At 43.3% G+C, this 15,789-nt stretch overlaps 1 protein-coding gene across 3 annotated transcripts in view; it reads right to left on the bottom strand.

Moving 5' to 3' along the window:
• Positions 1 to 14,783, bottom strand: part of SH3GLB1 (SH3 domain containing GRB2 like, endophilin B1) — an 89,121-nt gene extending 74,338 nt beyond the window's left edge. Inside the window, exon 1 of one of the 3 annotated variants that reach the window (XM_089668897.1) lies at positions 14,618 to 14,783. In XM_089668897.1, coding sequence (XP_089525023.1) covers positions 14,618 to 14,680 — 63 coding nt within the window. In that variant the 5' untranslated portion in view covers positions 14,681 to 14,783. The remainder of the gene's footprint in view (positions 1 to 14,617) is intronic. The other 2 variants (XM_089668898.1, XM_089668899.1) reach the window with 2 other exon arrangements.
• Positions 14,784 to 15,789: the final 1,006 nt, after the last annotated feature.

The following is a 15,789-nucleotide window of genomic DNA, read 5'->3' as shown; positions in this document are numbered from 1 at the left end:
AAGATCCACTTAAGGACTAATGCCAGTTATCTACTAAAACGTGAACTGAATTTGGTGGCAAAAAGACTACAAAAAAAAAAAATTATATATGATTTATATTTATGTTCTACTCACTGTAAAATCCTTTTCTTCGAGTCCATTGAGTGAGAACAGAATGTCTTAAACCTTCGGGCCCCTTTCAGATGGGGCGGACCTGCCAGCAGACCGGTTTGCTCAGCGGGGGATCTTTCAGCTGATCCCTGCAGAGCAAGCAGATGACAGGTCTGCATCTGCAGACACAGTCTACTTTTTCCTATGGGGCGGTCAGATGGAAACGGACTGCCTGTCCGTTTCCACCTGTCATCGGATCCTCTGGACAGATGGGGAATGGATCCCCATCACTACTACCACCAGCATGTCTCCGTTTTGTAGCAAAACAGTACTGGGAGCAGAATGATAAACATAGTGGGTGGAGCCTATGTCCACCAATGGACTCCAGATAAAAGATTTTCAAGTGAGTACAAGAATCCTATTTTCTTTCTCATCCACTGAGGGACACAGTCTTTGGGAAACACAAAAGCAGTCCAACTGTGGGTAGGCAACAGCAAACAATCATTAATAGCCCCAGCGAAACAAGAAGAACTGGGTACTCCTGCTGGCAGCTCCATAAGCCACCTGAAGGACCTTATGTCCAAAACTAGCGTCAGATGAAGCAGTAATGTCTACCTGGCAGAATGTAGAGAATCTGTGAATAGATGACCAAGTGGTAGCCTTGTAAATCTAGAAAACAGAGGCACAATACCCAAAAGCTCAACAGCATTTGTGGAGTATACTTCAACAGGAAAGAGAGGAATCCGATCCTTCAGACCATAAGTCTGAACAATGGTCTATCAGAGCCATCTAGTGATGGCGGAACGAGAAGCCAGGGCACCTTTTCTGGGGCCCATCTGGAATGACAAAAGTGAATCAGTCAATCTGAGAGAAGCAATGGCTCAGAGTTAGACACACACAGCCCCATTCACATCAAGACAAAGGAGGGAAATTTCCAATTAACAAAACAGAAGCAGGCAAAAAGGACGGCAAAACAATGTTCTGATTAAAGCGGAACTAAACTATATCTGAACACCACAAACTGCAAAACACCATTTAATTCATTTTTAATATTCACAGAAAACACCCATCCATCTATGTCCCCATGCTTTATTGTGTTGAGAAATCACTTTGAAAAACACACCCCCTAGCATTTCTAGCAGTGGCCGTCTTGAGTAAGGGCTTAGGATTCAGGCAGCATTTACTTCCTGGAATCCATCCTTCCTTAGCTCAAGCAGACAGGCAGGAAGGTGTGCTTAGCTGAGAAAGCCCCTCTTCCAGATGAAAGAAAAAAAAATGCCCATGAAGACTCCTGGGATGTAAGAGATTTTGGCCTAGGCCAGAAGCCAGGAAACAGCTGAAGAAACGTAAAAAGAAGAAAAAGATACTTTCCTATTCATTAAAGCTAGTAGCATAATGATTAACAATGTTGACTGAGACAGTTTAGTTCTGCTTTAAGGTGCAAGTCAGAGACTACCTTACAAACGAAGGAAGTCCTGGGCAGCAACAGCAGCTTGTCCTTATGTAAGACCAATTCTTTGCAACATACATTAAGCCACCAGGTCAAGAAAAGCAACGTAAAGAGGTGAGCACCACCCTTTACATAGATACAGTTGTCTGAAGAACCTTTATTACCTTGCACACATTTGGGTATGCCTGGTCCTCAATCCACCTGCTCCTATATCACTACTAGGTCCTCAAGTAACAGAGGTCAGTAGTGGGATCTACTAAGCACAGTAACAGACTAGTCATCTGTAGTTTCTATTCATTTTTATGCTAGATTTCAGTGTGTCTGTTGTGAACGTCAAAGATGAATTTCTGAAAAATGCCTACAGCTAGAGTGATGAGAAAGGACTTGTTTTAACCACTACTCCAGCAAGGTATGTTAACATCTTGGTATTCAAGGTGTTAAATCAAGCTCACAACTGCAACTGAAAGCTTGGTATTGACTTTTACAGCTGGCTCTCAGCTTCCAGGTAAAAGTGATCCAGGTATTAAATGAATCAGGATTAACTTTAACCTGATAACCTGTAAAGGCGTTTACAGCTTTGCCTATGGAGAATTTGGGGTACCATTGTTTTTTTTTTGTACCATCAACTTCACAGGAACAAAGTTTAAAGTGAAACTTTAGTCAGAGAATTAAGCCCTTCTAGATCACTTCATGCTGGCCCCTTTTGCAGGTATAGCTATGTAAAACAAGTGCCTATACCAAAGCTTGACAAATTTGCTTTGAATCTAGGAGTCAGCTAAAAAAAAAATCAGGAGACGGGTTTCTTCAGCACAGCGTGGGTTGTCAGCGCCTGGGGCAAGGCAACTTTTGGGTGTCAAGCTTCATGTGACCTAATTTGCTACACAACACTCACAGCAAAAATGAACATTTTATGTGCCACTGAAAATAATGGCACTTGAACCTGCGTTTTGATTATGTCGCAATCCCAAAATGCCCAGTTGTGAATGGAGGTGCCCTGGCTCACACATGCTATATTGGATGCATTTTCAAACTCTTAGATTCGCATGACAGGCTAGATATGTATTCTTATTGAGGTGGTTCACACAGATTCGATCCACACACACTGTGTTTTGAGTGCCATTATGAAAAGTTTGTAGCAGTGCATCCCAGACTCGCAAGTAATAGAGGAGAGTGGCATGCGTAGATAAGCGTTCACATAAGATTGCTATTGACAAAAGAGTTTTTGTATTGAAGTCTAAAGGGAGGCATTTTTACACTAAAGTCTAAAAGGGAGGCAATGTGTGAACCAAGGTGCCAGGACGCAATTTCTAGTCGCCATGGCGACCTGGTGCCTGGGATTTGTTGAGCCCTGGCCTATTCTGTTTAAAATCCAGTAATACACTGTCAGCCTGCTCTGCACATGCTCAGTTGCTCTCTATTTTTCGGAACTGTGCTGAAAATGTAGAGGCCGATCTCCTGACAGCTTAAAGATGTAGGCTGGTTTTACATTGATCCGTTTTTCTTCCACTTTTGTGTTAAATGCAGAGGAAAAACGTGTTTCCATGTTTTCCTATGGAACTCTTCACACTAATCCACAGAGGGTCAGGTGCGTTTTTTAAAATCCTGCTTGCTGCAATTTTGGTGCAGTAAAAGCACCGTACCATAAATGCACTTCCCCATTGAAGTCAATGTAAATAGGGCAAAAATAAAAATTCATCCACAATGCATTTTTTGGTGCAATTGTGAGTGACATGTCCTGTTAAACAAGAAACAAGAGATCCCTGTGCTCAAATCCATACAGCTAGTGCATGCATTTATCCATCAGGTGCTAAAGGGTCAGTAGCCAGACCTTGTAGCTCTCCCCATTGTGTCTTTTCCCCTATGCTAGCATTGTGTCCACAGTAGCACTTGCGTAGGCAGGGCAGAGTAGGACTGGCCATAGAGGGATTACTTTGACGCAGTTGGCCAGCTTAAGAATGTATTGCAATATGTGTGAACCAAATATCCCTATTTATTGCATAGTTTGCTTGAAAGGGTATATACCAGTGTGCAGAATGTCCTGTTAAAGACGCGGTAAAAGGAAGTAAAAAAACGAGGTAAATACATAAATGCTAGGATCAGTGTGACACCAGCCTTACTGCTGCTCTGGGCTTCATGAAAATGGCAGCCTCCAGCAAGAAGAAACAGGAGTAATGCTGGAGGCAATTTACAGCACACACTACTTTTGGTAGCATAATTATTAATGTGGAATGTATGTTCCTTGCTAAAGAATATTGAGTTTTATCAAGCTGTTATGGGCAAAGTTCCGCTTACATAAAATATGGTTTGATAAACCCTTTCTCAATTAATTACACAACATACAAAATTGCAACTACCATCGTTAAAGTATACAGGGCCTCTGCTTTCAGAAACATATATAATTATTTGGAGGTTTAGAGTAATTTCTAGCAAAAAAAAATGCATATTTTAACATCCATGCAAAAAATAAAGTGTCAGAATAGACAAAGTGTTAAAGTACTATTACAGCTTGTTTGGGATAGGTGTTTGTCTGGGCACAGGTCCTCTAAGAAACAAGTGAAACAATGGATGAAGAGCAAGGAATATTTTCTGTTACTGAACAGCACCTTAAAAAAAATTGAAAACAGGAAAAAAAAATGTGGCGAATAATTTTGAAACTGTTGGTTCTGTTCCATTATGGCCTAGTTTATTTTACAGTGTGCAATGCGTGACTTAAATGGAAAAAAAGTTCAGGGTGATAACGTTACAGTATTTACACATTGGTCACAAATGTGTAATTTCCTCCCTCCAAACAATCATCTTGGGGTTTCTTTTCACTTAGCCTGAAAAATGAAAAGCAAAAGCTAGGATTGCTGAGGCAAAGCTTATGTATACAAACTATAAAAGGCTCACAGATGCCAGCAGCACTATTTAAACAAATTAAAGGCCAAACAAGAGATGAACTGCTCTGGACTTTATCAATGCTGGTGATATGCCAAGTGGTCTTAATGCATATATTCACACATATGTTCACACGGATCAGCATGTGCAAAGACTGGTGCAAGACAGACAGAATCAGTGAGAATTTTGAACAAGCAATCATATAATATGAAGTACAGCAATGTTAGTACACAGTCCTTGATGCTGAATTTAGCAGGTGTAGGCAAGGACAGCAAGTGCTGCTCACCTTCAGATTACTCAATTGTATCTATGCTTGGCCAAAATCATTGTGCCTTAGTTTATAGGCCATTTCTCTACAATTTGATAGATTAGGCATTAAATCCTGGACACAATCTGGGCACCTTCAATGCCATCAAAGCACAGAATGTGCAATGATGGAGGAGCTCTCCAGTGAGAAAAGTTCCTTTCCATCACTCCCTCAACTCATTGAGGCCCATTAAGGCTAGGTTCACATCCGTGCAGGTGGTGCCGCTGTGGATCCACACGAATATCCATGCAGATGCACTACCCGCACAGAGGAGTGCAGCCTGCACTGGAAAACGCAACCGTACTGGGAACGGAGGTTCCCGTGCGGGCTGCGTTTTCAGAAGAAGTGCAGGGACTTCCTCCCTGCGTGTCAGAGTCCATTCAAACGAATGGGCTCTCGTGCCTTATTACAGGTAGTTATATAGCTCCATTATATTATATTTTATATATATATATATATAGTATTCACATTAGTTCTTGCCCTCAAGCAGCATGCAGTTCGAGCCAATTAACCTACCAGCATGTCTTTAGGGTGTGAGAGGAAACTGGAGTACCAAGAGGAAACCCACACAGGGAGAACATACAAACTCCAGGCAGATAGTGCTGTGGTTGGGTAATACTACTTAGAAGTAAATCTCCTACCAGTGCCAAGTGACTACATAATAACATCTACTTGGGCCTGCGACAAACAAAACATTTTTATAAAGCATGTGTGGGCTCTCTCTATTGAGATATGTTTTTATATCGCAGCCTTGACTTCTGCTTTTAAGTGGTTGTACAGGCTCAAGGTTTTTTACCTTCATGCATTCAATGCATTGGCCATATCGGACCTCTGAAAAGTATAAGCATGCATATGTACTCAGTACTTGGTTTGGGCCCCTTTTGCAGCAATTACTGCCTCAATGGAAGCTATCAGCCTGTGGCACTGCTAAGGTGTTATGGAAGACCAGGATGCTTCAATAGCGGCCTTCAGCTCTTCTGCATTGTTCGGTCTCATGTCTCTCATCTTTCTCTTGGCAATGCCCCATAAATTCTCTATGGGGTTCAGGTCAGGCGAGTTTGCTGGCCAATCAAGCACAGTAATCCCATGGTCATTTGAACCAGGTTTTGGTGCTTTTGGCAGTGTTGGCAGGTGCCAAGTCCTGCTGGAAAATGAAGTCAGCATCCCCATAAAGCTTGTCTGCGGATGGAAGCACGAAGTGCTCCAAAATCTCCTGGTAGACGGCTGCGTTGACCCTGGACTTAATGAAGCACAGTGGACCAACACCAGCAGATGACATGGCTGCCCAAATCAACAGACTGTGGAAACTTCACACTGGACTTCAAGCATCTTGCAGTGTGCGCCTCTCCATTCTTCCTCCATACTCTGGGTCCTTGGTTTCCAAATGAGATGCAAAAGTTGCTCTCATCAGAAAAGAGGGCTTTGGACCACTGAGCAACAGACCAGGTCTGTTTTTCTTTAGGTCAGGTAAGACGCTTCTGATGTTGTTTGTTGCTCAGGAGCGGCTTGACAAGAGGAATACAACATTTGAAGACCATGTCCAGGATCCGTCTGTGTGTGGTGGCTCTTGATGCACTGACTCCAGCCTCAGTCCACTCCTTGTGAAAGTCCCCAACACTTTTGAATGGCCTTTTCCTGACAATCCTCTCCAGGCTGCGGTCATCCCTGCTGCTTGTGCACCTTTTTCTTCCACACTTTTCCCTTCCACATAACTTTCTATTAATGTGCTTTGATACAGCACTTTGGGAACATCCAACTTCTTTTGCAATTACCTTTTGAGGCTTTCCCGCCTTATGGAGGGTGTCAATGATGGTTTTCTGCACAACTGTCAGGTCAGCAGTCTTTCCCATGATTGTGATTCCTACTGAACCAGACTGAGAGACCATTTAAAGGCTCAGGAACCCTTTGCAGGTGTTATGGCTTAATTAGCTGATTAGAGTGGGACACTTAGAAAATTAGAATATTGTGAAAAGGTGCAATATTCTAGGCTCAGATTGTGGATTTGGGGTTTTCATGAGCTGGAAGCCATAATCATCACAATTATGACAAATCACGGCTTGAACTATCTTACTTTGCATGTAATGAGTCTATCTCATATATTAGTTTACCTTTTAAGTTGCCTTACTGAAATAAATGAACTTTTGCACGATATTCTAATTTTTCGAGTTTCACCTGTATATATGTGTATTAACATTCGCCTGTATACTTCGATTAAAGTAATTTATTGGATGTCAATAGGAAGAATGCATCCCTTACAAACAAAAAGATCATTGGGGTCTTGCTGCTGGCTCTGCCAAGTGGTGTTGGCCCAAGAACTGAGAAGGCACCAAAACAGAAGGTTAATTAGCCCAAACCCATCAAGGAACCAGTAGAAAATTCTAGAAGAACAATGTATTATAATGGGCTGTAGTGGGCTGGCATCAGCACAGATTCAGGTACTTCCATTAAAAATACATTTAAAGTGTATCTAAAACCAAAAAAAGTACAATATATTGTAACTCGCTAATCCTTAGATGTATTGACTGCATTCAATTAACTTTTGTAGACTTTCCCCTACCCCTATATTTTCACATGGTGATCCAACAAGTAACACTTCCTGTCTTAGGGTGGCTACACTCACTCCACCTCGTGGTCAATGGAGAAGCAGTGTGGCCATCTTTTAACAGCAGTACTGTCAACCTGCATAGAGGGTAGTGTTATATGGACTAGTAGATTTAAACAGACTTTACATAAGTGATTAGCAAATTAAATCCAATCTCCAGCTAACCCTTTTTAATCAATTACATGAACAGTTTTTTTTTCTTTTGGAATAAAACTTTTACATAAATTAATACAAGCTGAGCATTGTAAGCACCCATTAGTATTAAACAGTCTGTTGAACTTTTTAACTGCCACTTCTGCTAGACAGCTTGGTACTTTAAAGCAGAACTAAAGTTTTTCTGTCACAACCCATAAGCAGGCAGGTTCCTTATTACAGAAGAGACATCTCTTTTGTAATAAGATACTCTTACCTGCCTGCTCGCAGTGTTCTCAGGCATGTAAACTGAGCTGCACATGCACAACTCCGCTTAAATCACCGGCTCAGTCCTTGTGTGCCAGGATGACTGACTCCTGTACACGCGCAACTCCGCTTACATCGCCGGCTCAGTCCTTGTGTGCCAGGATGACTGACTCCTGTACATGCGCAGTGGTCACATAATCCTACGCTGGCTAACAGACAGATGAAGACCGGCACCCAGAAGAAGATGCTGTGACAGGGATCATTGAAAGAAAGGTATTTAGAGTTGCTTTAAAGTATAACTAAAGACAAAAAGTTTTTGTTCTTTTTAGTTTTGGACAGCGTGGAGAGGAATTAGACACCAGTCAGTTTTTATTGCTGTCTGTGCCCCATTTAGGGAGATTCACCCACTATAGCCTGTTTACCATCACCTAACTTAGGAGGGTTTTTCTTTCACTTCCTATTTTGGCTATAGCACAGGAAGTTAAGGGAAATCTCCCCAATCGAACACAGATCGAGAAAAAAAAATTAAACATGTGAAAATGATCCCCTACTCAATCCAAAATGGAAAAAGAAAAATAGTATTTTAAATGAGGAAAAAACAGACTTACTGGATCAACACAATGTCTAAAGAAAAATAATGTAGCTATTCTAATGACTGGTGATCTGCAATATATAAAATTTTTGGTTAGATACACTTGAATGAATACAAGAATAGAGCCCAATTGTAGGAGTAAAGTGTTAGGTATGGGATGGAGTTAGTGATTTTCTGATGTTGTACTAGCAGTACTCGGGGCAGTCCAACTGGTGGCATAAGTCAGGCTGTGGTGGGCTGGCCTTAAATAATATGTAGTAGTTTAGGCTGGGCTCTTGTTTGCATCTTAATGCACTCCCACGGAAGCCCAAGGGGCCAAAATCCTACTTGTGTCACCCCAAAACAAGCGCCTGCTCCTTTTTCCCACAGAAGCTTGTTGCGAAGGTCTGCACAGGTCCCGGATACAATAATGGGATTCATCTTGTGCATTGCCACATGATATTGCCCATTACTTATGCAGGCTCTGTTTTTCTCCTTAGTAGTTGCTGTACAGTGGTTGCACAAGGGCAGCCTCTATGTTTCTCTAATGAAAGGGTTTCTTTTGAGAAAATTTATAGTGGGGAAAAAAAAAACATAATGAAACCAAGAGCAGTATTCAATAGATAAATGCACATTAGAAAAACTATTGTAGAAACAAACGTGGCATTTCGGTTCAGATCCAACAAGAAACCTGCATGGGCCTCATGTCTATTACCCAAGCCTAGATGTCTGCATGCAGCAGGGTACCACAGACCACTAATACAGAAATTTGTTTACGTAAACTTTATAGGGCAAAACTGCAGGTTCATTTCATTTCCTTATACTCAGCACCAAATACATATCTTTTGTTTGCTTCCCCTGCCTCAAAAAGCCAGAACAGCCATCCTTGAAGCATACATAGGGCTTCCTTTGCTCCGGATGGCTGAATGGAATGGTGGGGGGATGGGGGCAAAGATAAGAAGGCATATGAGTTGCTGGGGTATCAGTCTTTAAAATAAACCTGCAGATCAAAGGGATGAATGAAACACAGTAGATACAAAAGTAACAGTTTTCCTTTATCTTTCTATATTGGTTGTCAACTATGTTGATAAACAACACCACACATTTTTTTGACAGCTTCAGTTTCTTGGAGGGGCTGCAAGTATGCAGCAACTCTCCACAGCAAAGTGGCTGTAAAGGAAAAAATAATAATAAAAATAAAAAATAATACTTACCTGCTCTGTGCAATAGAATTGCACAGAGCGTCCCCAATTCTCCTCTTCTCGGCGCCCCCATCAGCGTTCCTGGCCCTTCCCCTCTTGCTGCTGTCAATCACAGCCAGTCAGCCAATGAGGAAAGAGGGGATGGGGCCAAGCCACAGCTTGGGAACACACCTGCTCAGGTACCCCCATAGCAAGCTGCTTGTTGTGGGGGCACCCGACAGAAAGGAGGAGCCAGGAGCATTGGCAAGAGACCCGAAAAGAGGAGGATCCAGGCTGCTCTGTGCAAAATCACTGCACACAGTAAGTATAACAAGTTTGTTATTTTACAAAAAAAAAAAACCTTCAGAATCGCTTTAAGGTAAAAATAACCTTGAGGCTTTAGAACTACTTTAAAGCTTGTAACTGCTGGTAAATGTGGGGCTGGGTACTACATATGTACTGGATCTTTCAGATACATATATAATCACATGCGTAGTGCTGGCTCATAGGTTTTTAAAGCTGGAGCCTAGTTCTGGTTTGAGATTCGCCCAGGCCTGTTTGTCCCCAATCTATAAAATGCAGCAAACTGTACAACATGCAAGCAGCAAAAACATTTTAGAGCCTTTGAAAATGGATGTATAATTGTATTTAATAAGGTTAATCTTGTTTTGCAGTCATCTGATATAGATGACAAATGAGTGACTATTCCAGTAATGGGAAAGGGGGTGTGGGGGAAACCCAAGGAGACACCCTAATTAAGAATCAGTTTAAAGACAATCACAGAACATGCTCTGCAATCCAAAATGACAGCAACATGTCTAATTATTTGACTGACAAGAAAAAAAAAAAAGTATATAATGAAAACTATGCAGAAAATGCAAGACTACCAATGTCAAGCTCAGATATGTTCAGATCCCAGTCCAAACCCACCCAAGAGATCCCACCAAGAAGCTGTCACTCCACAGGTCCAACCAGCTAAAGCATTCAATGCCCCATAGCCACATGTATACATGCCCCTAGTATAAGTGCAGCAGTGCGGTGGGCAATGCCTCAGACACTTATGATTGGCAAGTACAGGTGGCATCTTCCTGGGGTGATCACTTGGGCGGGTTTGAATAAATACACTGTGCACTTTGCAAGGGCATTTGCTCCAGAGCTAAGTAAATGAGGGAAAGCTCTACTGGCTTCCATCATCCAATCACATGCAAGAGAAAAATGCTTTTTTTTTCCTTGCATGCGATTGGGTATAAGCTTTACCTCATTTGCTAAGCTCTGAATGCCCTTGCAGAGTGTGATTGTAGTTGCAAAGTGCACAGTCTATTTGCCTTTAGTAACTCAGCCCTATTGGATACAGACATGTTAGGCAGGAGCAACCCCCTGTACGCTACCCACGTTAACATCAGCACAAATGTTACATCTAGTGGTACACCGAAATTAAAATTCTGGTGCTGAGACTGATACCGAAAATTCAGAATGCATGTGGCTGAAAACCGAACCGAAATGTCTGCGTATATGGGGGTGGGGAGGCTCCAATTTTTTTTTCTACTTTCACGTAATTTTTTTTTTAACTTATGATTTTATTGCTATCATAGGGGACCAATAGTCCCCTATGTGACAGCATATGAGTGACAGGTCCTCTTTGTAGGGGGCAGGAGAGGAGCAGTCTATACAGTGAGGGAGTAGGGTATAGAGAGGCTCCCTCACTGGCTGTCACTGTATGTCAGTGCCAGTTTTTAAATGCAATTGCCGGCTTTTTTTTCTTCTTCACTATGGCTCACAGAATTAGCGGTCAACTTTGCACGGAGTTAAAGGAAACTTTGTTTCTTTTAACTCTGGGAAAGAAACTAAAAGGAAATGTTTGTTTCCTTTAGCTGGGGGGGAAAGTGACAGCTAATTCTGTGAGCTATAGTGAGTCACTGTATACACGGCTCTGATCCTGCCTTTCTCAGCCACCACCCCCCTCACATCTGCAGTACACAGTCTCCTGTGTCGGCACCTGTATCAGCTACATTTTTTCTATCGGCAAAATGCAGATAGGGCTATTTTTCACCAATATGTTTCAGTGGCCGAAATTTCAGTGCATCCTTAGTTACAACCATACAGCACAAAATATGGCCAAAATTGGGGCCCCGGACATAGCGGTGTCCTGTTTTTTTATATGCAGCTGTGTGAATAGGTCCAGACACTAAATACAGAGCAAAGGATCAGTCACCAGCTCACTTGGGAACTCCATCAAAGGGACCAGTTTATTAATGATTTCCTCAGAGTAAAGTTTTGGAGCCACGTAGGACCCCTTCATCGGGTGATTGTCACATGCCTGATGAAAGGGTCCTGTGTGGCTCCGAAATGTTGCTCTCCTTAGCTGTGATATGATCATTAATATAATTGTTGGACCCTTTGATGGAGTTTCCTCGTGAGCTAGTCACATATCCTTTGCTCTGAGTCATTCTGGTCTCCAGGCTGGTTCACACTATGAATCGCACAGGAATGTGCTCTGTGTTCCTGTGCAATTCACGTTATCCGGGTGCTGTGCGATTTCAGCCCATTCATTTGAACAGGCTGAAACTGTGCTAGGCCGCACCAATAGTAGTGTATGCAAAACTTTAGAAAACACACATCAACCGGACCCCATGACACTACTGTACCATGCTATCTGGGGCAGGCAAATGCACTATGTTGTAACCTGCTTTTGGGGTGTCAAAGGGTTAAGGCTGAAGGTTTTTACCTTCATGCATTCTAAGCAATAAGATTATTTATTTTTATTTCAGGTACTTATATAGCGCCGTCAATTTACGCAGCACTTTACATATATATTATACATTCACATCAGCCCCTAACCCTCAAGGGGTGTACAATCTAAGGTCCCCAATCAAATTCATACATACACATACTAGGGTCAATTTAGACAGGATCCAATTCAACCAGAGGAAACCCGGGTACATGGAGAACATGCAAACTCCAGGCAGGTGGTGCCATGGTTGGGATTTGAACCAATGACCCTAGTAGACAGGATCCAATTCACCTACCAGCATGTCTTTGGAGTGTGGGAGGAAACCCACACAGGCACAGGGAGAACATGCAAACTCCAGTGGCTCACAGTGGCTAAATGGTTAACACTTCCACCTGGCAGTACTAGGGTCGTTGGTTTGAATCCCAGCCACGGCACCTCCTGCCTGGAGTTTGCATGTTCTCCCTGTGCCTGCGTGGGTTTCCTCCAGGTACTCCAGTTTCCTCCCACACTCCAAAGACATGCTGGTAGGTGAATTGGATCCTGTCTAAATTGGCCCTAGTATGTGTATGTATGACTGTAAGCTAGGGACCTTAGATTGTACACCCCTTAAGGGTTAGGGACTGATGTGAATGTAAAAACCTTTGGTGTGCATCTCCCCCATAAATACTTACTGGAGCCCAATTTTGATCCAATTATGTGTACAAAAGCCAAGGCTCTCTCGGTTCTCATTGACTCAAATACAGCAGCACCAGCCATTGGCTCCCTTTGCTGTCAATCACAGCCAGTGATGAAGAGCTGGGGTGGTGCTGAGCCCTGCTTATGGACACAAAGGTGAGCAAGCACTTGGCAAGGGTGCAAGGAGTGCCAGCGGGAGACCCAAAGATGATCGGGGCTGCTCTGTGTAAAACCATCACACAGAGCAGGCAAGTATGACGTTTATAATTTTAGCAAAAAAATTAAGCTTTTGCAATCACTTTAAGTGCTGGTTCACATTAATGCAGTGCAGGAAACCGCAGGTGATTCAGACAGGAATCACAACGCATTCCTGTTCAAATCATATGCGATTTGAGCCATTTTGTATGGCTCAAATCGCACTGCACCTGCTGCAAAGGTACATGCAACATTTTTTTTTGCACTGCAACCAGATCACACGGGTGTTCATACCCATTCAATCTGATTCACCCAATTGCACTACATTCTGTGAATCTTTTTGTGGTGTCATTAACAGACACCTGCAGTGGTGCGGGTGCGAATCTGATGCACTGTGGGAAACACAGAATTCTTAGGGGCCTTGCACACTAGAATACAGTGCGGAAAAGTTGCGTTCCTGTGCGGCTTCCCGCACTACATTCCATTCGCACTGCCCTTGCGATCTGCAGTGGGTGTCAGTGCAACGTTAGCGACACCGCAAACACACTGCATTTTCCCACACCAGACAGGGCAAAAGTACCATGAGATCTGGTTGCTGTGCGTTTCAAAAAGTGGTGCTCTTGGTGCGGTGTGACTTGCGCCCATTCAAGATGAATGGGGCTGAAACTGCACTGCACAGTGTTCCTATGCTACCACATGCAGATCCTAGTGTGAAAGGGTCCCAAGTTAACACGGACAACCTCTGCAGATTGTAAGCGCAGTGCGTTTTGAAGGTGCAGGAAACCTGTGTTCCATGTGTTTCTCGGCCCTTGTTCAAAATGCACTGAGCTTACAATCTGCAGAGGTTGTCCGGTGTGAAAGGACCCTCCAGCCAGTGGTCACTTCAGCACCTACTTACTATACAGCCTCTTATTTATTTCAGGTACTTATATAGCGCTGTCATTGTTACACATATATATTGTACATTCACATCAGTCCCTAACCCTCAAGGGGTGTACAATCTAAGGTCCCTAACTCACATTCATTCATACACCTACTAGGGCCAATTTAGACAGGATCCAATTCACCCAGAGGAAACCCGGGCACAGGGAGAGCATGCAAACTCCAGGCAGGTGGTGCCATGGCTGGGATTTGAACCAATGACCCTAGTACTGCCAAGCGGAAGTGCTAACCATTGATCCACTGTGCTGCCCACCTCTTACAGTAAGGTGTGTGTTGGAATACATTAGATGGGTGTGAAGTAGCCCCAGGCAGAAGGTAACCACAGAAAGTGAAGGCCTGTAGTATACTCCCCAGTGATCAGACATGACAGGTACAGGACGTAGAGGGGACTCTGCCTCCATAGAGCAGTGATGAGGTCACATGGAGAGGGCAACAACTCCTGGTGCCAGGCTCCCTGTACATGAATGCGGGCTGTGAAGGTAAACAGGAAAATGACGAGCTACAGACATGAAGCCTGAGGCCACCACACTCGTGCACGCTCACTAGGCCGTACACAGAGATAGCGGCCGGTCTCCGCTGTCCCAGCCGCCCTCGTACCTGCACTGCCCGGCTCAGGAAGGTGCCGGCGTCGGCTGCCAGTTTTTTCACGTTGAAGTCCATGTTCGTGCTGGAAGCGGGAGGAGAAGAGGCAGCTGAGTCCAGGGAGGGACAACCTCCGCCCACGGCTCGCGCCTGTCATACACTGGGCGGCACCGGCTGGACCGGAAATCCGAGTTTCAGCAGAGACTGCAGACCGGAAATAGGTAGAGTGTCCGCAGAGTGTGTGCGCCGCCGCCATGTTTATGGAGACTACTTTATAAATTATAATAAATTCACTTTAGGAAAAGACACTTGGCTGCTTGTTTTTTAGATTCTTACTTATGATATTTTTTAAATGCATTTTTTATAATGGTGAAGTTATAAGTTATGATTTTGTTGCTGGAAATAAACAATTATGTTCTCACATGTTTGTCTTCTTTGCCTTAACCACTTGCCTTCCGGGCACGTTTACCCCCTTCCTGCCCAGGCCACTTTTCAGCTTTCAGTGCTGTTGCACTTTGAATGGCAATTGCGCAGTCATGCAACACTGTACCCAAACAAAATAATTCATCTTTTTTTTTTGAGACAGATAGAGCTTTATTTTGGTGGTATTTAATCACTAAAAAAGTCTGAACATTTTGAAAAAAAAAATTTTTTTTCTTAGTTTCTGTCATAAAATTTTGTAAATGCGTAATTTTTCTCCTTCACTTATGTGCGCTAATGAGGCTGCAGTGATGGGCTCTGATAGGCTGCACTGATGGTTCTGGTAGGTGGCGCTGATGGACATTGACAGGCATAACTGGTGGTCATTGACAGGCATCACTGATGGGAACTGAAAGGCAGCACTCATATATGGATGGCACTGATAGGCGGCACTGATGGGTAATGATAGGCGGCATTGACTGGCACTGACAGGCATCACTGATGGGAACTGAAAGGCAGCACTCATATATGGCACTGATAGGTGGCACTGATGGGTAATGATAGGCGGCATTGACTGGCACTGATAGGCAGCACTGATGGGTAATGATAGGCGGCATTTGTAAAAATTATGTGCAATAGAGACATAGAAGCTGTACGCAACAGCCATCTTGTTAAGGTCTCAGCCATCTTGTTTTTCATGAAAAATCATCTTTCACCCCCTCTTCCCTCATCTTAAAATGGAATTTGTAGCTGGAAGTTGTAAAGGA

This window comes from Staurois parvus, unplaced genomic scaffold (genome assembly GCF_062004578.1).
Source record: "Staurois parvus isolate SC_StPar_1 unplaced genomic scaffold, SC_StPar_1.0 ptg000066l, whole genome shotgun sequence".
In the NCBI taxonomy this organism is placed as follows: Eukaryota; Metazoa; Chordata; class Amphibia; order Anura; family Ranidae; genus Staurois; species Staurois parvus.
The sequence above is the reverse complement of the archived record's forward strand: the minus strand, read 5'-3'. Positions and strand labels throughout refer to the sequence as shown.